Genomic DNA, 24,253 nt, shown 5'->3' with positions numbered 1-24,253 from the left:
GAGCCATGCTGCCACACAAAACATCATAGAGCAGACCATTGGCGTGCCCAACCAACGCTTCAGCTGTCTGGACCACTCTGGAGGAGCCCTATAGTATTGGCCAGAGGATGTGTCCCAATTCGCCGTGGTCTGATGTGTCCTGCATATCCTTGCTATCACGAAGGCATGACCCCTGCCACTTGTGAGCAGCTGAGATGCAGGAGAAAGGGAGCAGGCAAGCAACAAATCCTCTTTCCGGCCAGGCTGTCTATGATTGCCTCATTTTATTATGATTCCACTGAACATAACCCGAAATCCCCATTCTGCAACAGTCACACACCTTACCTTCCCTCTGTCACTGACCATCACTGTGTCCTCTTGGCCACAATGCTGAAATAAAAGCCACTACAAAGCATCCGTTCTATACCAACTTAATCCAACAAAACATCCAATACTCTATACAGTACTCAACTAATCACCCTTGTGCTGGGCTTTCAAGGCAACAAGCTGAGATTTCATGACCTCAGTCTGAGTTTCCACTGCAGCACTCAGATGTTGGGTGGTTTCTCCTTGGGCTACAATGGAAGTTGAGACATTGGCCAACAGATGCTGTATCATAAAAGCAAAATACTGCGGATGCTGGAAATCTGAAATAAAAACAAGAAATGCTGGAATCCCTCGGCAGGTCTGGCAGCATCTGTGAAAAGAGAAGCAGAGTTAACGTTTCGGGTCAGTGACCCTTCTTCGGAACTCTGCTTCCGAAGAAGGGTCATTGACCCGAAACGTTAACTCTGCTTCTCTTTCCACAGATGCTGCCAGATGCTGTATCATGGTCAGTTCCACAAGTGTTCTCATGGAGTTGGTCACTGCTTCCACACGGAAAAGAATGGCTTTCACGCTCTGTGCAAAGCTCTGTGCCAAGTTGGAGCCAGACTTCTCCATGCTAAATGATAGCAGCAGACTTTCTGGCAGTCCAGCCAATGCACCAGCATTTTGTGTGCATGCCCATCAGCCTTTTTCTATACATCGCCCCATTGAAGTCCTCATCTAAGTCCTCTGCAGCAGAACTTGTTTGCTACCTCATCCTCTGGGAAGCTGATACTTGTGTGATCCTTTTCCCCACTCGTGCCTGGTGATTCACCCTGTGCAGATCTCACCTCTATGCTACCATCTAACTTTCAACTGTGCCAGTATCTGAGTGGGTGGCTGTGAATTGCAGATCGAGTTACAGTGTTTCTTTCTCCTTAGTTTCATTTTCATCCAGGCCTTCAGCCTCCCGCACCACTGCTGGCCAGCCAGCAGTTCTTGGGTATTTCAAAGTGTAAAGGCACAAGGGCAAGGTTGGGATGAGGGAAGAGGGAAAAGAAAGAGGTGCATGGTTACACCAACTACAGATTGAAAAGCTGGCAGTGTTGCAAGTTGGAAGATGTGAGTGTGTGGCTTGCAGCAGTGATAAATATGTGAGGGTGAGGTTATGCTATGAATGTGAGGTATGAGTCATGATTGATCGAGATTGTTGGCAAGCGAGTGGAGGAAGTGTGATAAATGGAGCAGTGTCTGAGGCCAAGTGGTGTAGTTAGTAGGATATGGCATGTGAAGATGCATTTAGTGACCTTAGCCACTTGTATCAGGTCATTAAACTTCTCTGACCCAGCATCCAGGCCCTCAGCGCTAAACTGCTGACATTGACTGCTGTGGCTACCTGCTCCCACTGCCTCTTCAGAATGTTTCTAGAGGGCTTCCTGAGCCACTGAAAGAAGAGGACCTCTTTTCTCCTGCACCAAGGCCTCCAACGTGGCATCTGAGTACCTTGGAGCATGCTCTCTGGCCTGGTGTGCCATTTTTACAGCTTCATCCTAATCTTCCACTCTAATCAGTTTCAGCTTCTGCTGCAGCCGGGATGCTACTTGCCTTTAAGTGATGCAGTCTGAATTTAAATAGTGCAGGCTAGCTTTAAGTGGTGCTTGTCTTGCACGAACTTGTGCCCTTGCTGAAGCATGCAGCCGCTCAGCAGCCCATGTAGTGCTGGACTACACACCACTATTATTATAATTAGTAAGCAGCATGAAGTTTGTGTGCTGTCTGCATCACTTTGAATGGGCATGGGGTAGTTACGCATCATGATCCCCATGCCCAATTTCAAGGGCTATCCAATTTAGCCCCTTATGTCTTTTTGTTGGCGAGTCAGTAACTTAAAATTGGCAATAAAGGAGTGATGAGAGAGATTAGGAGAAATTTCTTTACTCACAGAGTTATTGGAAAATGGAATGCTTGCCAAAGAGAATGACAGAGGCAGAAACATTGCACTTTACTTCAATTGAGAGTATAATTGGACAGGGTGTTAAGATGGACTGGTTAGTTTAAAATCAGGGCTAATGTTTAGACAGATCTCTTCTGACAGCAGTGGTTAAAGCTCCTCAGCATGAGTGTTCACTCCTCCCCTCCCCCCATTCTGATTAGTTTTAGTTTGCTATGGGGCTCTACATGAAGGATATCCATTGAAGAACGGTGGTCTTCATTCTTTAAATCATAGGTGTCTTTCACAAACTATGATTCCTCCCAGCTATCGCCTCAGACACGCTGTGTTTGCGTTTTTGATTGGATTATATATTATCTTGTTTGAAATTGGTTCACATCACTGTTGGGTCAAAATGAAATGGAGCCATAATGCAGACCCCAGCTGAAGATCACATGTGGCACCATCCAGCATGACATCATTACAAAAATAATTGGGGGCAAGCTTAACATGGAATCTTCTCCAGAACAAATCAATCAGCAATAATCATAGATTTTTCCTCAAAAAAATTAAACAAATTTTGTAACATTTGATGTTTTACTGTTTTGTTTAGGATGAAGGACATAATCTACCAGCTGATGTCCAGGTAATAATGTGTTTAATGATTCTTTTACTGTATCACATTTGACATTTTGGAATGTAGAAATAAAAATTGCATTTTGCTTACTGATTAATGGTTCATCTTTTTGTCTTTTGTAGGTGGAAAGTACCGAAACTAAGACAACTGTGGTTATTTCAGCATGTAACAGAAGCCATTCTGGTCGATATAGTATTACTGCTAAGAACAAGGCTGGACAAAAAACCGTACATGTCAGAGTAAATGTTCTTGGTATGTAAATTATTTTATTGAAGTATATTTGAAAGAGAATAAATTGTAGTAGTTTAATGTGATTATTAAATTAATTATCTTTTGTGTGTCACAGATATGCCAGGTCCACCGAAAGATCTCAAAGTAAGTGACATTACAAGGAGTACCTGCAGACTTTCATGGAAGCCCCCAGACAATGATGGTGGAGATAGAATTAAATGCTATGTTGTGGAGAAAAAGACTGTAGAAGGAAAGGCTTGGGTAAAAGCTAGCGCTTCCTGTGCAGGCACATCATTTGTTGTGCCTGATCTTATTGAGGGGCAGGAGTACTTCTTCCGTGTCCGGGCAGAAAACCGATTTGGCATTGGTCCACCAGTAGAAACCATCCAGAGGACCAGGGCTAGAGATCCAATTCGTAAGTTTGCAGTTTGAAAAACATATACTTGTCTAGTTCAGATATCACTATAATTCATTTTAATGGTTATGCTTTTTTTTAGCAATCATTTTTGATGAATTGCTTTTATATTTCAGACCCCCCTGAACCTCCAACAAAACTCAGAATTGGTTTGGTTACTAAGAATTCCGTTTCACTTACTTGGAGGCCACCAAAGAAAGATGGAGGGGCTCCAGTAACACATTACATTATTGAATGTCTTTCCTTGGATCCTACTGGACAAAAGAAGGAAATCTGGAAGCAATGCAACAAACGTGATGTGGAAGAAACCAAGTTTACAGTGGAAGATCTTAATGAGGGTGGACAGTATGAATTCCGTGTAAAAGCTGTTAATGAAGCTGGCACTAGTAAACCATGTAATCCTGTTGGACCCACTATTGTGAAAGATCAAACATGTGAGTACTGACACAATTATGTCATAACACACAAATGTAAACATAAAAAATACCAAATTTAAACCTACTTAAAATGTACTGATTTTCCCATGTACTGATTTTCCCATGTCTAGGTGGACCTGCAATCGAACTTAAAGAATTTTTAGAGGCAGAACAAAATACAGACATCAGCATTATAGCCAAAGTCAAGGGCACACCATTCCCAACTTTGACATGGTACAAAGCACCTACTCAGAAACCAGAGGAAAAATCTAAAGTAGAATATGATCAACATGTCAACAAAATTGTGACTGAGGATGTTTGCACTCTACTAATTCATCAGTCCCTCCGAAAGGACACTGGACTTTACACCCTCACTGCTACAAACAATTTGGGAACTGCTTCTAAGGAAATGAGACTCAATGTTCTTGGTAATCTTTTTTTATAATTTACCTCTTTACATTTCTTGTTCTGGTAATGCAAGTGTATTCCTGTCATTTACTATAACTAGTGTAATTAAGAATATTCACATTTTGACTTGCTCTAATACTTAGGTCGCCCTGGTCCTCCAGTTGGTCCTATTAAGTTTGAAGAAATTGGTGCTGAGAAGATGACCCTATCATGGCTACCTCCAAAAGATGATGGTGGCTCCAAGATCACTAACTATGTTGTTGAAAAGAGAGAAGCAAATAGGAAGACTTGGATTCAGGTTACCAATAATGTTAAAGAGTGCATTTGCACGGTACCCAAGTTACTGGAAGGACATGAATATGTATTCCGCATCCTGGCTCAGAATAAATATGGTATTGGTGAACCTCTTGACAGTGAACCAGAGACAGCAAGAAACCTGTTTAGTATGTATTGAAATAAATTTCCTACAGATATTCTATATTTTGATATTGCTGAGTTTACAGATGCATCCATACAGTTCAATTCTACATATTTAACAGTGGATAGCAAAATTGTTTATCTTGAGTTCTAAGTTAATATTTAGTAGTACAAGACTGTTGATTGTTTAACAAAAATACTTCAGTTAAAACTTGTACCAATTATTGTACAGGCTTCATAATTCTGGGCATTCACTCACAAAAATTATTAAAATTTTGTGCTTGAGTTATCCACTATTTTTTGGAGCATTAACTTTTCTACCTTTAATTTCAAAATTACAGTCAGAATATAGAAGCTAACTTCTGTTGTAAATTTGGAAAATACCAATGAAATGTATATTTTTTTCAAAGCTGTACCTGGAGCTTGTGACAAACCAACTATAAGCAGTGTGACCTGCGATTCTATGGTAGTCAACTGGGAAGAGCCAGAATATGATGGTGGCTCTCCAGTAACTGGCTATTGGTTAGAGCGTAAAGAGACTACCGGGAAGAGATGGAATAGAATAAATCGTGATCCAATTAGGATTATGCCACTTGGAGTATCCTATCCAGTAACTGGCCTTATTGAAGGTTCAGATTATCAATTCCGTGTGTTCGCCATCAATGCAGCAGGCGTCGGACCCCCAAGTATGCCTTCTGATCCAGTGACGGCAAGAGATCCCATAGGTGGGTATACAGTTCTGGTAGAGGTTTTCAAACTTTTATGTATGGGAGACATCTGTAAATATTGGCACACTGGTGCAGCTATTTACACATTCCTGGGACCGACCCTAACCTCTGGCACTGTTAGCTACCCATAAATAAAACAATGCAATATTGCAAAAATATTTTTTATTTGTGTATAGCAACAGAAACAACATACAAGTAAGTTAACAAATACAGAAATCTAATGACTACATTCACTCATGAACCCCTAGATCCCAGTTTGGAAACCTGTGCTTTATGCACACCTAGATTAACAACACAGTTTTGATAACTTGTACTGAATTTTTTTTTTTTTTTTAACAGCACCACCTGGCCCTCCATTTCCAAAGGTGACAGACTGGACTAAGTCAACTGTAGATCTTGAATGGACTCCACCAACAAAAGATGGCGGATCAAGGATTACTGGTTATTTTGTTGAATTTAAGGAGGAAGGAAAGGAAGAATGGGAAAAGGTAAATGCATCAATAATTATTTGATATATTTTACATATAGAGGCAGATTTTCTAGTCCCTGTCGTCTTCCTTTGCCAGGTGCTAGATAGACAGAGCTTACCTGAAGGACAGTGTGCCTTTCCAGGTGTTAGAGTGCCCAAATTTGATGGGCCAAGTGTTGCAGCTTCACTCCTTGGCAGGGCCATAAAACAAGGGCAAAAACAAAAGTGCAGCTGGAGTCTCTCAGACCTACAGTGGCAGTACTGCCCACTAGCCTCAGGCCCCACTGACTACTGTTGAAGAACAGCAGCTGGAAGGCCCCCAAGTCTAAAGCTCTGAAGAGTCCCAACAACAAAAAGGCCAATCACCTTTTTGGGCTGCCTTCACTTTGTCACATGACTCCCTCAGACCCTCCTATCTGAGAAGATCCAAACTCGAACCCTACCACCAGCATATCCTTCTGCCCCTGCATTTGGGCAATGACAGGAAAATGAGATTGTAGAGCTGGAAATGCATCCTACCATTTCATTTCCATGACAACATGTGGCAATGTACATGACAACACATCTATTGTCGGCACAGGCCTTTTGCCATCCTTCAGGCAAAGCACAGAAATTCCAGGGCAATGTCAAAGAGGCAGAAATCTGGCATCATAGTTTTCTCGCTCCACCACCTCCCACCTCATTTCCTGACATTTATATGTGGAAAGTTGCTGACCTCAAGAAAATTGAATCTATATTGCTTAGTTTTGGCTAACGTTTTTGCCTTTTCTGCTGTTTCTTCTTAGGTGAAAGACAAAGAAGTTAGAGGCACAAAGTTTGTTGTACCAGGACTGAAGGAAGGAAGTTTGTATAGATTTAGAGTAAGGGCAGTAAATGCTGCTGGAGTTGGCAATCCGGGAGAGGTTTCTGACGCCATTGAAGTTAAGGATAGAATAGGTAAAAAAAAAGTGTAGACCTTTGTTGCATTTCTTCTGTATTACTTTGGCAATGATAAATATCTGACTTAATTGTTTTTTATTCTAGTTATTCCAGACATTAACTTGGATGCCAGCGTGAGAGACAGAATTGTAGTGCATGCTGGTGGTGTGATTCGTATCCTGGCATATGTATCAGGTAAACCACCTCCAGAGATCATATGGAAAAGAGATGATAAACCAGTACCAGAAGAAGCGACAATTGAAACTACAGTTATCAGCTCTGCTCTTGTTATTAAGAAATGTCAGAGAAAGCACCAAGGTGTGTACAATCTCATTGCTAAGAATGCAGGAGGCGAAAGAAGAAAGACCATTATTGTTGATGTATTAGGTAAATATTCTTACTTTCTGATTTTACACTGAATGCAATCAATTTTTTTTATGTATTTAAGTAAAATTATTATTTTTTTATTACAGATGTTCCTGGACCAGTTGGTGAACCTTTCCGCTGTGAAAACCTAACAAACGATTCTTGCAAATTAACATGGTTTCTTCCAGATGATGATGGTGGATCTGCTGTTACCAATTATATAATTGAAAAGCGTGAAGCTGAACGTCGAGGCTGGTCACCTGTCACATGCACAGTTACCAGACAGAATGCTATCGTTCAGGGTCTAATTCAAGGAAATATTTATTTCTTCAGAATTGCAGCTGAAAATATCATAGGCATGGGCCCATGGGTGCAGACAACACAAGAAATTACAGTTAAAGAACCAATATGTAAGTAATTCTTTAGTTACATGTTTTTCCTGTCTTTAAATATTAAAGAAATCAATTGTAGTCACTGAATACATTAATTTTAATATATTATTCTTACTTGCAGCTGTCCCTGAACGCCCTGAAGATCTTGAAGTAACAGCCGTTACAAAGCAATCGGTTAGCTTGAAATGGAACCCTCCTAAATATGACGGTGGCTCAGACATTACAAAGTACATTCTTGAGTGTCGTCTTATCGGCAAAGACAAGTTCAACAAGGTTACTAAAGAGAAATTGTTAGATCGGATTTTTACACATAGTGGCTTAAAGGAAGGTGACACTTATGAGTACCGTGTCAGTGCAGTGAACGAAGTTGGCCAGGGCAAGCCATCATTCTGTACAAAACCAGTAACTTGCAAGGATCAACTTGGTAAGACTTCTTTCAAAAATGTTTAAAGAAATATTTCTTTTTTTCCATAAAGGCATTAACAGTGTGTTATTATCTTTAGAACCACCGACACTTGAGCTGGATTTCCGAGACAAGTTTGTTGTGCGTGTTGGTGAATCTTTCAGCATGACAGGACAATATAGAGGGAAACCTGCTCCAAAGGTTTCTTGGTTTAAGGATGATGTTGCAGTTGAAGAAAGTAATCGCCTAAAAATAAAAACTACACCGTCAAAACTGTGTCTGGCAATTCTGAAAGGTATTCGTGACGACTCGGGTAAATACTGTGTAGTTGTGGAGAACAGCACAGGGGTACGGAAGGGTCCCTGTCAAGTGACTGTTGTTGGTAAGTTAGTTATTTTTAATCTTTTTCAGTTAAAATCTTGTAATATTGAAGAAGAAAACAGGATTGAAACAAAATGTCACTTTTTTCAGATCGTCCACAACCTCCAGTTGGTCCAGTTGTGTTCAATGAAGTCCACAGAGATAATATGGTTATTTCCTGGAAACCTCCACTTGATGATGGAGGCAGTATGATCACTAATTATATTGTTGAAAAGAGAGATACAAACCGAGAACTCTGGATGCCTGTTACTTCTTCAACTACTAAAACAACTTGCAAGGTTCCAAAATTAATTGAGGGAAGAGAGTATATTATCCGTATCTATGCTGAAAACATGTATGGAATCAGTGATCCATTGCTTTCAGAAGAAGTTAAAGCTAAAGATCGTTATAGTAAGTGTTGGACTTTAGAATTTTCTAGTTAATGTATTGAGCAAAAGACAAAATAAAACAAGCAAATACTCAGAACAGCAAATTAAAAATCTTGCATTTTCTCCTAACTAGCTCCACTTAAAGTAAAATAGCATTGTGATTTCATATTGAGTATAATATTAAATATATAATGGTTTTGATATTCAAAATACAATTTTAGTTATAAGTATTGCACACAAAAAAGGTGTTGTGTCTCCTATTTTATCAACATTTTTAATGTATTAATAGTGTAATAGGGAGAAATCTTAGTTTTTATTTTTGCTTATTCAGTTTTTATTCTTTTCTCTGAAGGAGTTCCTGAAGCACCAGAACAGCCAGTTATAAAGGATATTACTAAGGATTCCGCTGTGGTGGTTTGGAATAGACCACGTGATGGTGGCAAGCCTATTATTAGATATATTGTGGAAAAGAAAGAAACCATGTCCAATCGCTGGGCAAGAGTATCTAAAGAGCCAATTTACCCAGACACTCAGTTCAAAGTAACTGACCTCCTTGAAGGCTGTGAATATGAATTCCGTGTTTCAGCAGAAAATGAAATAGGCATTGGCGATCCTAGTCCACCATCCAAGCCCATCTTTGCAAAGGATCCAATTGGTAAATAAGATATATACTCAATTTTTTTTTCTTCAAAATAACTTTTCTCATGCATTTGTCAGATTTATGATGACCATATTTTTAACTGCTTTTATTCAGTCAAGCCAAGCCCCCCTATTAATCCTGAAGCAGTGGACAAAACTAAATCTACTGTTGATTTAACTTGGCTACCTCCACGCCATGATGGAAAAGGGAAAATATTAGGTTATTTAGTGGAGTACCAGAAAGTCGGTGATGAAGAGTGGAAGAAAGCTAATCAAACTCCGGATTCCTGCCCTGACACTCATTCGAAGGTGACGGGTCTTACTGAAGGTGATACATACAAATTCCGGGTTATGGCAGTCAATCAAGCTGGTGAATCAGACCCAGCTTATGTCCATGATCCAGTTCAAGCAAAAGACAGGCTTGGTGAGTGTTTTTTAAGAATACCATGCAGATCATTCCACATTGAAGAGTTTTGATATTGATCCTGTTCTGTGTGGTTCATTCTGTTCATTCAAAATCATTTTCTTCCTTTTACAGAGGCACCTGAATTGTTTGTAGATGCTAACATGGCTCGAAGTGTAAACCTAAAAGCAGGAACTACTTTAACCCTAAGTGCAACCATAAAGGGAATGCCATTTCCAAAGGTCTCATGGAAAAAGAATGACTTGGAAGTACCTATGAAAGCTGATATTGAAATTACTCCTGTCAGCAGCAAGCTTGAAATCCGTAATACCGTTAGAGGTGACAGTGGATGTTATTCACTCACTGTTGAAAATGAAGCTGGAAGCAAGAGTGCTTTGTGTACAGTTACAGTATTAGGTAATATGGCTGGAGCATAAAGATTGTAGGAACAATCTGTGTTTTTAACTGAATCTTGATCTTTTTGTCTTTTTTCCAATAATTACAATATTAATAATATATGAATTATTTTCAGATAAACCTGGTCCACCGCGCAATTTGAATATTAGTGAAGTTAGAAAAGATTCATGCTATCTGACATGGAAGGAACCAGAAGACAATGGTGGTGCTGTTATCTCAAACTATATTATTGAGAAACGAGATGTTGCAGCTCCTCAGTGGATCCCTGTCTCATCCACAACCAAGAAGCACAGCATCATGGCTAAGTACCTAATGGAAGGCACCCAGTATTTGTTCCGTGTGGCTGCTGAAAATCAATATGGTAGAAGTAGCTTTACTGAATCAACTAAACCTATAAAAGCAATTGATCCAATATGTAAGTCCCTATTCGCTAAAATTAATAATTTTACATATTCAAGCTCACAACCTTTGTACCTACAACAGCTAAATTATCATGTTATTATCTTATTTTTATAGCTCCTCCTGGCCCACCTAAGAACTTACACCATATTGATGTAGACAAAACAGAAGTGTCTCTTCTTTGGAATTATCCAGATCGTGATGGAGGTTCTGAAATCACAGGATTTTTAGTTGAATACCAGGAAGAAGGAGCACAAGACTGGACTAAATTCAAAACTGTTAGCATACCAGAATGTGTTGTAACTGGTTTAGAACAAGGAAAAACGTACAGATTCCGTGTTAAAGCTCAAAATGCAGCTGGGCTTGGTCGTCCCGATACAACAGTGCCTATACTGTGCCAGGAGAAATTAGGTTAGTTACTTACATTGACTCATACTATTTGATTTCTGTTTCCCATTGCTTTCAATCTGTATTTCATTGACATTTTCATGACACTCATTGGTTCATATATGGTTTTGTTTTATAGTATCCCCATCGTTGGATATAGATGTAAAGTTGATTGAAGGTCTTGTTGTGAAGGCTGGCAGCACAGTCAGACTTCCTGCTTTGATGAGAGGCATTCCTCCTCCTTCAGTGAAATGGGTCACTGACAATACTGAGCTTAAATCAGAAGGCAATTACAAAATTGATACTGATATCTACTCAACGGTGCTTTCTATTAAGGATTGTACTAGAAAGCACACTGGTGAATATTTACTTACTGTTTCCAATCCAGCTGGTAGCAAGACAGTAGGTCTACACTTAATAGTCCTGGATGTTCCTGGCCCTCCAGTTGGTCCAATCAATATCCTCGAAGTAACACCAGAGCACATGGTTATCTCTTGGCGTCCACCTAAGGATGATGGTGGAAGTCCTGTCATGAATTACATTGTTGAGAAGCGAGAAACTAAGAATGAAACCTGGGGTGTTGTCAGCACTGGAAGCACAAGCACTCAAGTTAAAATTCCACGTCTTCAAAAAGGATGTGAATACATTATGCGTGTTCGAGCAGAAAACAAAATTGGTATTGGTGAACCACTAGAGTCTAAACCAACTGTTGCCAAGTACATGTTTGATGTTCCAGGACCACCTACTAAACCACTTGTTTCTGATGTCACAGAAAATGCTGCAACAGTTTCTTGGGGCATACCAAAGTACGATGGTGGTAGCCCAATTATTGGTTACCTTATGGAACGCAGAGAAACAACTGGTAAATGGATACGGGTGAATAAGACCCCAGTATTGGATCTAAAATTGAGAACTGTTGGACTTTTTGAAGGAAATATGTATGAATTCAGAATATTTGCTGAAAATATTGCTGGTTTAAGTAAACCATCACCAATCTCTGATCCAGTTTCAGCAAAGCGTCCTATTAGGCCACCTGGACCGCCAATCAATCCTAAACTGAAAGACAAGACAAGAGAAACGGTTGACTTAGTCTGGACAAAGCCCACCAAGGATGGAGGCAGCCCAATCTTAGGTTATATTGTAGAATGTCAGAAAGCAAATATGACAACGTGGAATAGGATTAATAAAGATGACTTAATCCAACAGTGTGCTTTTAGAGTACCTGGTCTTATTGAAGGCAATGAGTATCGATTCCGTATAAAGGCTGCCAATATAGTTGGTGAAGGTGAGCCAAGAGAACTACCGGAATCTGTAATTACAAAGGATATTCTTCATCCTCCAGAACTAGAACTTGATATTGTTTGCCGTGAGCTGGTCACAGCTCGTGTGGGACAAACTATTGCCATAACTGGCCGTGTTAAAGGCAGACCGGATCCAGAAATTACATGGTCAAAAGAAGGCAAGGTACTTTCTGCTGACAAACGTGTAAAGATGAATAATGACTACCCTGTTATACAACTCTTGATTAAAGATGCAACCAGAGCTGACCATGGTAAATATACTATTGTTGCTAAAAACAGTAGTGGACATGCCCAAGCTGCTGTTATTGTCAATGTCCTTGATAGACCTGGCCCTTGTAAGAATATCAAGGTAAGCTACATCACTAAAGATTCCTGTATGCTTGCCTGGGAAAATCCAGACGATAATGGAGGCTCAGAAATTACTAACTACATAGCAGAAAACCGTCAACCCAGCCAGAGAGGATGGTCTGTGATCTCATCTGATTTGACTAAACGTGTGGTCAAGGTTCAAATTTCAACAAATCATGAGTACTTCTTCCGCGTGTGTGCAGAAAACAAAGTTGGACTAGGTCCAACCATTGAAACCAAAACACCAATCTTAGCCATTGATCCTGTTGAAAAACCTGGAGAACCTGAAAATTTTCATGTTGCTGATATAGGAAAGACATTTGTTCTGCTTAAATGGAGGAGACCCGATTATGATGGCGGTAGTCCCAACCTGTCTTATCATGTTGAAAGAAGGCTAAAGGACTCAGATGAATGGGAAAGAATACACAAAGGAAGTATTAAAGACACTAGTTTCATGGCTGACAGATGTATTGAGAACCAGAGCTACCAGTTTCGAGTTCAGACTAAGAATGAAGGTGGTGAAAGCAACTGGGTGAAGACAGATTATATTATTGTAAAGCAAGAAATGCAGAAGCCGGTTTTGGAGCTAAAGCTAACTGGAATACTAACTGTAAAAGTAGGTGAAACCATCAGAATTGAGGCAACTCTCAGAGGCAAACCTCAACCAGAAGTTGTTTGGGTAAAAGACAAAGAAGCAATTGATCTGAGCAGATCACCTCGAGCTAAGATTGAAACAACTGCTGATGCATCCAGACTTACTATAATTAAAGCTAAACGTGAGAACAGTGGCAAATATGTAATCACTGCAACAAATCCAGCTGGTAGCTTTACAGCCTATGCTACCGTGAATGTTTTGGATGTACCAAGTGAAGTCAGAAACCTAAAGGTCTCTGGCATTGCAAGTGATAGGTGCAGAGTCAGCTGGGACCCACCAGCAGATGATGGGGGTTGTGAAATTCAAAACTATATTCTAGAGAAGTGTGAAAGTAAGAGAGTGGTCTGGTCCATATATTCCTCTTCTATAATTACCGATTATACAAATGTCACTCGTCTTATTGAAGGAAACGAATATATCTTCAGGGTACGTGCAGAAAACAAAATAGGTACAGGTCCACCAACAGAAACTAAGCCAATTGTAGCTAAGACACAGTTTAATAGACCTGGCCCTCCAGATGCACCAGAGATCACGAAAGTTAGCAAGGAAGAAATGACTGTTGTATGGAATGCACCAGAAGATGATGGTGGAAAATCAATCACAGGATATATATTGGAGAAGAAAGAGAAACGATCTGTTAGATGGATAGCAGTCACCAAGCGTCCAATTCCAGAGAGACGTATGAAGGTTACAAATCTGATTCCTGAACATGAATACCAATTCCGTGTCAAAGCTGAAAATGAAGTTGGATTAGGAGACCCAAGTCCACCGTCAAGACCAGTATTAGCAAAGGATCCTATGGGTATTTATTTCATAACATTTTGTGTATTTTCTAAGCATGAATATTTTGGTTCCTTCTCACTCTTTAAATTTGCTGTCACTCACATCACATTCTCCTAATCCATTTCCTACTTTCTGTGCACAGAACCTCCTGGTCCTCCAAGTGGTCTAAAGGTGATCGATAGTACCAAGAGTTCCATTTCCCTTAGCTGGACAAAGCCAGTCTATGATGGTGGTTCCCCCATCATTGGCTATATTGTTGAAATAAGACCAAAAGGTGTCAGCAAATCACCTGAAGAAGGATGGAAGAGATGTAATGTTGCAGCTCACCTTGTTCTTACTCAGTTTACTGTGACCAGCCTTGATGAGAAACAAGAATATGAATTTAGAGTTTCTGCACAGAACCAGGTTGGAATTGGTCGCCCTGCTGAACTGAAGGAAGCAGTATCACCAAAGGAGGTGTTAGGTAGGCACTGCATTTTGCCTTTTTTTCTCTTTGTGAGGTAAATAAAACATTTTGTTTAAATGTGTTAATATTTCTTTATGGCACAATGACTGCTCACACAAAATGGATTTTTTTCAGAACCACCAGAGATTGATTTAGATGCAAGCCTGAGAAAGACTGTAACCGTCAGAGCAGGATGTCCTATCAGGTTGTTTGCCACTATCAGAGGCCGACCTGCACCTAAAGTTACCTGGAGGAGAGTGGGAATAGACAATGTTGTCAGAAAGGGTCAAGTAGACTTAATTGACACAATGGCTTTTCTCGTCATTCCTGATAGTACTCGTGATGATTCTGGCAAATATTCGCTGACCCTTGTAAATGCAGCAGGCGAAAAGGCAGTGTTCGTGAATGTTAAAGTTCTGGGTAAGTTGTATTCATATTTTTTTATTCTCGATGTTTCCTGATTCGACTTGATCATGGGGGAGGAATTTCTGAAGTATGTTCAGGAGAACTTTCTTAATCAGTAATGAGGAAGAAGTCATTGCTGGATTCAATCCTAGGGAAAGAAATGGGTCAAGAGGAATATGTCACAGTGGAGAAGCATGTCAGGAATAGGGATCATAGTATCATAAAGTTTAGACTAGTTATGGAGGAGGACAAGGAGAAATCTAGAATGAAAATACTTAAATGGGGAAGGGTTAATTCCTATGAATTGGGGAGGGAACTGGCTCAGGTAAATTGGAATCAAAAACAAGAAGGCAAAAATGCAGTGGTGCAATAGGGGACACTAAAAGAAGAGATGGTCTGGGTACAGTCTATGTACATTTCCACAAGGGGCAAAGTGAGAGCAAACAAAGCCAAAGCTCTCTGGATGGCAAAAGGATTTATAGAGTAGGATGAAGCATTAAAAGGGGGCATTTGGCAGATTTTTTAAATTCATTTATGGGATGTGGGCATCGCTGGCTAGGCCAGCATTTATTGCCCATCCCTAATTGCCCTTGAGAAAGTGGTGGTGAGCTGCCTTCTTGAACCACTGCAATCCAAATGGGGTAGGTACACCCACAGTGCTGTAAGGAAGGGAGTTCCAGGATTTTGACCCAGCAACAGTGAAGGGACTGCGATATGGTTTCAAGTCAGGATGATGTGTGGCTTGGAGGGGAATTTGCTGGTGGTGGTGTTGCCATGAATCTGCTGCCCTTGTTCTTCTCAGTGGTAGAGGTCGCGGGTTTGGAAGGTGCTGTCTAAGGAGCCTTGGTACGTTGCTGCAGTGCATCTTGTAGATGATACACAGTGCAGCCACTGTGCGTCAGTGGTGGAGGAAGTGAATGTTTGTGGATGTGGTGCCAATCAAGCGGGCTGCTTTGTCCTGGATGGTGTTGAGCTTCGAGTGTTGTTGGAGCTGCACCCATCCAGGCAAGTAGAGAGCATTTCATCACACTCCTGACTTGTGCATTGTAGATAGTGGACAGGCTTTGGGGAGTCAGGAGGTGAGTTACTCCCGCAGGATTCCTAGCCTCTGACTTGTTCTTGTAACCACGGCATTTATATGGCTATTCCAGTTCAGTTGTCAGCTTGATAATAAAAGGGAGAATCAGGCTGAATATAAAAAGTACAAAGAAGTGAATACAGGAAATAAGAGGGACAAAGAGACAGTACGAGAATAGATTGGCAGCTAACATTAATGGGAATCCAAAAGTCTTCAAAGGCATATTAACAATAAAAAGGTTGTCAGAGGAATGATGGAGTCAATTAGGAAACAAAATGGAGATCCAATGATAGAGACAGAAGAGATGGCTGAGGTACTAAATGAGTACTTTGCATGGTGCTTACCAAGGAAGAGGGCTTTGCCAAAGTCTTGGTAAATAAAGAGTTTGTCATGATACTGGAAAAATCAAAATAGATAAAGAAGAGGTACTAGAAAGGCTGGCAATACTTAAAGTGGATAAGTCACCAGGGCTGGATGGGATTTGTAGTATAAGGATGTAAAGGGTTAATACTGTAGACAGTGAGAGAGACCCTTCCCACTGTATGAGCGATAATGTAACAGTCACAGGGATAGGCTTGAGAAGAAGGAATAGCAGCAGAAAGGATGCTATCTTAGGTGGCTTGCTGAGAGTGTATATAGTAACTGTAAATAGTAAAAAGTTGTTAGTTAACCTTTACAGGAGTCTACAACTTTCTCTAGAATGCCCTACAATGCTGCCAATACAAACCTAACAACATAATATGGTGGCAATGGTGAAAGCAACCAGGAGAATTTGAAAATGTTCTTACCTTTGGAAGAAACCCCTGGGGAACCACAGAGAAATTTAAAGATAAACACTGGCGCGGTACAGTAAGAAAACTACTTACCTGCAGAAGAGGTTGTGAAGAACTCTGACGCCTCTCAGACCACACCACAACAGCATGCGGCTCTGCGTCGGTACTTCCAGCACATCCAGCAGTTGAGTCTGAGCCTTCATACTGGGCGATAATCCAGGATCAGTTAGACAATGAAACGGGCCATTTATTTAAACACACTGGGGAAAAGAAACGGGTGCAGAACGCGATCTTCATCAAATCGACAACTGGGGAGGCGAGTACAGTCAGCAGTCATTGCTCAGCCTCGCCGAGGAGAAAAACGCGGTAATCATCAGAAAGCACGGGATAGGTCAGGGAGCACAGGAAAGCCCTGAGCAGAACGCGAACACCTCTAGCTAAGCCTGAAAAATTTAGAATTGAAGGAGAACACCTTAGCAGAGCAAGGGATCAACGAGGCTACCAATAAAATCTTGGAAAGAACCAAATTTAATAAGCGGGTGTAGTTGATTGGCGAAACTGTAGACTCTATAGTAATGACCTTTATGGATAGGAAGAGGGTTGCAAATACGGCAAATAAAAGACAGAACTAATCAGAGACAGGATAGTCATTGGCATAGTGGATGAATCCTTGTTAGACCTGTTGCAATCCAAGGAGGACCTTACACTGGAAAAGGCCATTCAAATTGTAAGACAGGCAGAAGTTCGCAAACAGAATAGGGACATCCTACGACCTGAAGACAAGCCATAGATGAGGAGTCCAATGCCCGTCGAACCGGTTAAGCCAAAGCCAGGGAAACACTTTGGGGAACAGAAAAAACATACAGGTGAGAAGGCAAATGAAATAGGAAAACTTTGCCAACATTGTGGAGCCAAGAAGACCCATAGACGAGAGCAGTGCCCAGCAAGTAAAGCTGCATGTTTCAAGTGTGGAAAATTTCTGTGCTTAAAGATACAAAGCAGAAGACCTTCACGCAAAGAGCAGTGAATCAGTACAACAGTACCCACAAGAGAAAGAACCAGGATAGTTCTTGGGAGAAATCAGGAATCCAGACCAAGATTTCTGGACAGCAAACATCTATGTCAATGGACACCGCATGAATTTTAAGCTTGATACAGGGGCGAGCATCATGCTGTTGTCTGACCAAGAACCTTGGGTGAAGAGACATTACCTGCAACCGGCTGATATACAGTTGCATGGTCCAGGCAGGACACAACTGCGAGTAAAAGCCAAACTCCAAGCAACTCTTCAGAATAGAGGCAGACAACTGATACCTTATATGTCTGACACAATCAAGATATTTTTTTTTTACTGAGCAGGAATGCATGCTTGGAACTACAGTTGATTGAAAAGGTAGCCAAAGTCATGCAAACAAAGGTAAATAATTCCTTATTATCACCAGCAGAATTCCTTATGGGAAGGAAGTTAATGACACAGCTTCCAGTATTGCCTCAACAATTAATGCCAGGATTGAAGTCTCAACACTATGAGAAAGTCTGAGAAAGAGAAAGCTCCTGCAGAAAGAAATAAACCTGGAATTACAATAGGAGATTTCAAGCGAGAAGCTTACCCAAATTAAACAATGGTCAAAAAGTTTGGATACGTGACCTGGAATGAAAAGGTATAGTAATCCATAAACATGAGGACTATCAGCGATCATATGTTATACAAACGAATGAAGGGAACATGCAAAGGAATTAGAGGAATATCATTCCTATTCTGCAAAAGCAACAGCCAATAATCTATTTGCAAGATCCGGATGAAGATGTACAAAGCCAAACTGAACGGAATACTACAACCCATGGAAACAAAAGAACAAGTCAGCAACCCAGACTTCCTATGAAGACTACTGATTGTCCCAGACAAATTACAACCAGATCAGGGAAATTTGTCAAATCTCCAATGAGATTGAATTTGTAAAGTCAGAGACTTGGGGGGTGGGGCAGGGGGTGGGTGGTGGTGGGGGAAAGAGAATAGTAGAGAAGTCATAAATGTATATATGTTTTGAAAAATGTTGGATAAAGACTTGGGGGGAGATATAGTATAAGATTGTAACGGGTTAATATCAAAGACAGTAAGAGAGATCCCTCCTACAATGCAAGCGATGATGTAACAATCACATGCGATAGGGTGGAGAAGAAGAAGGTATAGTAGCACGATGGATGCTAGCTTAGGTGGCTTGCTGAGAGTGGATATTGTAACTGTAAATAAAGAATTGTTAGTTAGCCTTTACCGGAGTCTAAGAGTTTCTCTAGAACGCCCTACAACACTACTAATATAAACCCAACAACAGGATGCATCCTAGGATGCTAAGGGAAGTAAGGGTAGAAATTGCAGAGGTGCTGGCCACAATCTTCCAATCCTCCTTAGATATAGGGGTAGTGCCAGAGGGCTGGAGGATTGTTCAAAAAAGAGGATAAACCTGGCAATTACAGACCAGTCAGTTTAATGTCTGCTGTGGAGAAGCTTTTAGAAACAATAATCTGGGAGAAATTTAACAGCCACTTGGACAAGCATGGACTAATAAAGGAGAGCTAGCACAAATTTGTTAAGGGCAAAGTATGGTTGAGTAATTTGATTGAGTTTTTTGATGAGGTAACAGAGATGGTGGATATGAGCAGTGCAGTTGAAGTATATGTGGACCTTCAAAAGGCACTGGATAAAGTACAACATAATAGGCTTGTTAGCAAAATTGAAGCCCATAGGATAAAAGGGGCAGTAGCAGCATGGATACAAAATTGGCAAGGGATAAAAAAACACATTATTATGGTGAATGGCTGTCTTTCAGACTGGAGGGAAGTATACATTGGAGTTCCCAGGTTCAATATTAGGACCACTCCTGTTTTTCGTCTACTTGGACTTGGGGGTGCTGGGCAAAATTTGAAATTTGCAGATGACACAAAACTTGGAAGTGTAGTGAGCAGTGAGGAAGATAGTAATAGGCTTCAAGAGGACATATGGGCTAGTGGAATGGGTAGACATATTGCAGACAAAATTCAACACGGCAAAGTGTGGGATAATGCATTTTGTTAGGAAGAATGAGGAGTGACAGTGCAAGGCAAATGGTACAATTTTAAAGGGGGATACAAGAACAGAGAGACCTGGGGGTGTTTGGGCCCAAATCTTTGAAAGTGACGGAATAGATTAACAAAGCAGTTAATAAAGCAGATGGGATCTTGGGCATTATAAAGAGAGGCATAGGGCTGATTTTGCCCAGCCCTTTGGAGACAGACTGGGAGACAGACTGGGAGGCCCCAGACTGCGGCCATTTACCACCCCTGCAGGCATTTTACCAGAGTTGGGAGAGGCCGCTGCAACATGGGGTGACTGCCAGGTAAACCCTGGTAGTTTCACAGCTGTTTCCTTGGTGGGGGGGGGGGGTGCGCCTTGATGGGTGCTCTTTGGCCCACAGAGTGGCCCTCCCAATCGCAATGGCTGCCCCGCCCCCCCCCCCCCCCCCAAGGCACCAGCTTCAGAACAATCCCCCCCACAACGATCTCTAAGGCTTGCTTGCCTGGCACAGCTTCCCCAAAAGAACTCACCTGTCTTGGAGTGCGCTTTGGCATTGAGGCACCCTCTCCTTTGTGGTGCAGCCTCAGCAGTGGCCACCACTAGCAGTGGTGCGGCTGAGATGCCAGTCCGCTGATTGTGCCAACAGCTCTGGGGGGCAGGTCGCCAACATCAGTTGGGCAGTAGCCCCAGCTGCGGCCTGTTAATTGGCTGCCACTGGCGAAATGCTACCCCAGGGCCCTGCCACCCACCAGAATGGGATCAGCTCCTGCTTTCAACCCTGATGGTGGCACTTGATTCTCTTCCACAAAGATCAACCCAATGAGTAAAAAAGCTAGGAAGTTATGCTAAAACTATATAAAACACTAGTCCGGCCCCAGCTCAAGTATTGTGCCCAATTTTGAGCATCACATTTTAGGAAGGACGTAAAGGCTTTGGAGTAGTTACTGAACAGAGTTACCAAGGCAGAGGGATTACAGTTATGTGGATAGACTGGAGAAGCTGGGGTTATTTTCCTCAGAGCAGAGAAAGCTAAGAGGAGCTTTGATTGAGATGTTTAAAATCATGAAGGGTTTAGATTGAGTAAATAAAGAGAAACTGTTTCTAATGGATGAATGTTCAATAACCAGATTGGCAAAAGAACCAGAGGTGATGAGGAAAACATTTTTATGCAATGAGTGGTTAGGATTTGGAATTCACTACCTGATAAGGTGGTGGAAATAGATTCCTTAGTAGTTTTCAAAAGGGGTTTGGATCAGTACTTGAAGGTGAAAAAAGTTACAGGGATATGGGGAAATAGTGGAGGAGTGAGACTAACAGGATTGCTGTTTGAAAGATCTGGCACAGACTCGATGGACTGAAAGGCTTCCTTCTGTGCTATTCTGTTCTATGATTGTGTTTTGACTTTTATCAATATTGTTCGCTTACAGACACACCTGGACCTGTCTCCGACTTTGAAGCTTCAGATGTTACAAAAACGGCATGTCATGTATCTTGGTCACCACCTGAAAATGATGGTGGTAGCCAAGTGACTCATTATATCTTGGAGAAGCGGGAAGCGGACAGAAAGACCTGGGGTGCAGTGGTACAAGATTTGAAGAAAACTAGTTTCAGCGTGACTGGCCTAGTACCTGGAAGTGAATACTACTTTAGAGTAACTGCTGTGAATCAATATGGTCCTGGGGTTCCAAAAGACATTGCCAAACCTATTTTAGCAAGAGATCCAATCAGTGAGTAGTTTACTTTTGCAGTTTTCCTGTTAAACTAAGAGATGGCCAAATTGTCTTTTTTCATCACTAGTTTTTTCTGGATATTATTTGATATCAATTAGTCTCAAAGTAACAATTTGCAATTTGATTTTTAGGTGAACCAGATCCACCCAAGAAATTGGATGTCATTGATGTGACAAAGAGTAGTGCTTCACTGGCATGGCTACCACCTATTAGGGATGGCGGTGCTAAAGTTGATGGTTATATTGTTGAATACCAGGAAGAAGGCCAATCTGAGAAACAATGGACAAAATACTCTGTACTCAAGGAACTGGGCATTCTTGTAACAGGCCTTAAGGAAGGAACTAAATACAAATTCAGAGTTTCAGCTAGAAATATTGTAGGGGCCAGCTTGCCCAGGGAAACTGAAGGAGCTTTTGAAATTAAAGAACAGCTGAGTAAGTAAACAGTAAATTATTTCTTATGCGTAAAGTGCCAAAATTGAAACAAACTTTTTTTTTTAAAAAGCCTTGTGATGGAAACTTTCAGATTGAGCAGATCTGCTTATAATGACAGTCAGGAGGCTTGAAAAACTTTCAGATTCTTGCCTTATTATGTCAGCAAGCTGCAGCTCTCTGGTTTCCTACGATGGAAAGTCCACTGTAGCATGCAGTCCCCGGCAGGTAAAACCAGTCGGGTGGGAGGATGCAGATTCCAAGTGAGTGTAAGACTGGGTTGACAGTGGAGAACTCCTACCCTTTCCAGACCCACCTTTTCAGAGTGGCCTCCAAAAGCCTTTTTAAGGTTTATTGATTAGGTTTCTCAGCACCTGGAGAAATGGATCTGGCAGGTGCTGTGCATCTTCATCCATTTCTCTTTGAAAGTTGTAATTGAGGTCTTGGCTGAGCTTCCATTTAATGCCGACTGATTGTTAATTCTGGTGGGCAAATGGACACATGAGGTCCCCACTAGACTTTCAGTTATCGGTCACCCATTTTTCAGGTGTGAAACAGATTTCAACAGTAGTTGAAATTCAAACCCTGTGAGTTTTTCAAGATAGTTTCAAATTTTAAAAAGAAAAAATTGTATTTATATAGTGCTTTAGCACATTTCTCAGAGACATTGCAAAGTGTTTCACATACAATAAATTAATTTGGCGTGCGACAGCACAGTTTTGTAAGCAAGCATGTTAACCATTTTACATCCAGCAAGGTCTCATAAACAGCAATGACATGAATCCTACAATGAGATTTTGAATGAACACCTGAACAGGGCCTCAGTTTAATATCTTATAGAATCAAATTGGAACCTCCAACAATCCAGCACTCATATCTGCAGCCTAGGTTCCATGTTCAAGTCCTGGAGTGGAGCTTGTTTCACAACCTTTTGGCACAGAGGCAAAAGTTTACCAATGGAACTGAACTGATCTTTGTTAATTACAGAAACAATGGTGTAATAGTGGAGAGTATGAATTATTTATTGTTAAAAATTGTTAAGTAATATAGGATGCTGACATAATAGGACCCATTTCCTGAGTACATGCTGCTGGTGGGGAATCTTGCCAACTGGCTGTAGTTATTGGGAGATTGGGAAGCTCCCTGCCAGCAGCACACACTTGGAAAATTGGCATGGATATGTTTTTAAGTATGCATGCACATTTTAACAAAGGTTCACCCTCTCATATTAAGATTGAATTATTGCCATTTTTTTTATAGTGGCACCAAAGATTATCATGCCTGAATTCATAACTATCAAAGCTGGGCAGAAGCTTAGAGTTGAGGCTCATATAGCTGGCAAGCCTGCACCAATTTGCAAGTGGATGAAAGGTGATGAGGATGTAGTTCCATCCAGTCGTCTGGTTGTGCATAAGACAAAGGGCACCTCTGTACTCATCATCAAAGATGTCACCAGAAAAGATAGTGGCTACTACAATCTTTTTGCAGAAAATAGCTCTGGCATCGCCTCCCAGAAAATTCGTGTGGTGATAATGGGTTTGTATATTTGTTACTTTGTGTAATGCCTTGAATTTGCATGAACTGGAGCTGTGTAAATAGCTTTATATTAATAGTGTTCTATCAAGCAGCCTTATTTAATCATTTTGTTATCGATGCTTAATGTCTTTCAGATATTCCTGGGCCACCACAGCCACCGTTTGATATTTCAGAAATTGATGCTGATGCATGCAGCCTTAATTGGCATATTCCATTTGAAGATGGTGGCAGCAACATAACAAACTATGTAGTAGAGAAATGCGATTTAAGCCGTGGTGATTGGGTTACTGTTGTGCCATCTGTAACAAAAACACACTGTAGAATTGGAAAGCTTATCCCAGGACAAGAGTACATGTTCCGTGTTCGTGCAGAAAATAGATTTGGCATTTCAGAACCTCTCACCTCTGATAAAATGATGGCAAAATATCAATTTGGTAAGCTATAACAAAGTATTTGGGTTACATATTTTGGGCTGGATTTTATGGGGCCCCCTGAGGCAGGGTCGGAGGTGGGGGGGGGCATGGAGATTCACGACAGGGGGCAGAGGGCCCGTCGCCAAGCAATCTTACTGGGGGAGGGATAGGCTGACAATGGCCTTACCACCCAGATGCCAATTGAGGCCCGTCGGTGGCCTATTATTGGCCAATTAAGGGCCTCTTCCTGCTGCTGCTGGGATCTTACCTAATCTATGTGGGCATCTGTGGCCC

At 41.2% G+C, this 24,253-nt stretch overlaps 1 protein-coding gene across 1 annotated transcript in view; it reads left to right on the top strand.

The window, feature by feature from the left end:
* The window catches only part of LOC137372387 (titin-like), a 425,393-nt gene that overhangs the window by 337,994 nt on the left and 63,146 nt on the right, over positions 1-24,253 (top strand). The window contains exons 209-234 of the mRNA XM_068036276.1: positions 2,829-2,861; positions 2,975-3,104; positions 3,199-3,498; positions 3,615-3,932; positions 4,046-4,342; positions 4,466-4,765; positions 5,150-5,464; positions 5,807-5,955; positions 6,722-6,872; positions 6,960-7,241; positions 7,328-7,630; positions 7,734-8,036; positions 8,116-8,397; positions 8,487-8,786; positions 9,117-9,419; positions 9,519-9,827; positions 9,942-10,223; positions 10,339-10,638; positions 10,740-11,033; positions 11,149-14,115; positions 14,239-14,559; positions 14,677-14,961; positions 21,277-21,576; positions 21,711-22,013; positions 23,271-23,546; positions 23,681-23,980. Coding sequence (XP_067892377.1) covers positions 2,829-2,861; positions 2,975-3,104; positions 3,199-3,498; positions 3,615-3,932; positions 4,046-4,342; positions 4,466-4,765; positions 5,150-5,464; positions 5,807-5,955; positions 6,722-6,872; positions 6,960-7,241; positions 7,328-7,630; positions 7,734-8,036; positions 8,116-8,397; positions 8,487-8,786; positions 9,117-9,419; positions 9,519-9,827; positions 9,942-10,223; positions 10,339-10,638; positions 10,740-11,033; positions 11,149-14,115; positions 14,239-14,559; positions 14,677-14,961; positions 21,277-21,576; positions 21,711-22,013; positions 23,271-23,546; positions 23,681-23,980 — 9,703 coding nt within the window. The remainder of the gene's footprint in view (positions 1-2,828; positions 2,862-2,974; positions 3,105-3,198; positions 3,499-3,614; positions 3,933-4,045; positions 4,343-4,465; positions 4,766-5,149; positions 5,465-5,806; positions 5,956-6,721; positions 6,873-6,959; positions 7,242-7,327; positions 7,631-7,733; positions 8,037-8,115; positions 8,398-8,486; positions 8,787-9,116; positions 9,420-9,518; positions 9,828-9,941; positions 10,224-10,338; positions 10,639-10,739; positions 11,034-11,148; positions 14,116-14,238; positions 14,560-14,676; positions 14,962-21,276; positions 21,577-21,710; positions 22,014-23,270; positions 23,547-23,680; positions 23,981-24,253) is intronic.

Source organism: Heterodontus francisci, chromosome 7, assembly GCF_036365525.1.
Source record: "Heterodontus francisci isolate sHetFra1 chromosome 7, sHetFra1.hap1, whole genome shotgun sequence".
NCBI lineage: Eukaryota > Metazoa > Chordata > Chondrichthyes > Heterodontiformes > Heterodontidae > Heterodontus > Heterodontus francisci.
This window is presented reverse-complemented; position numbering and strand designations above follow the sequence as displayed.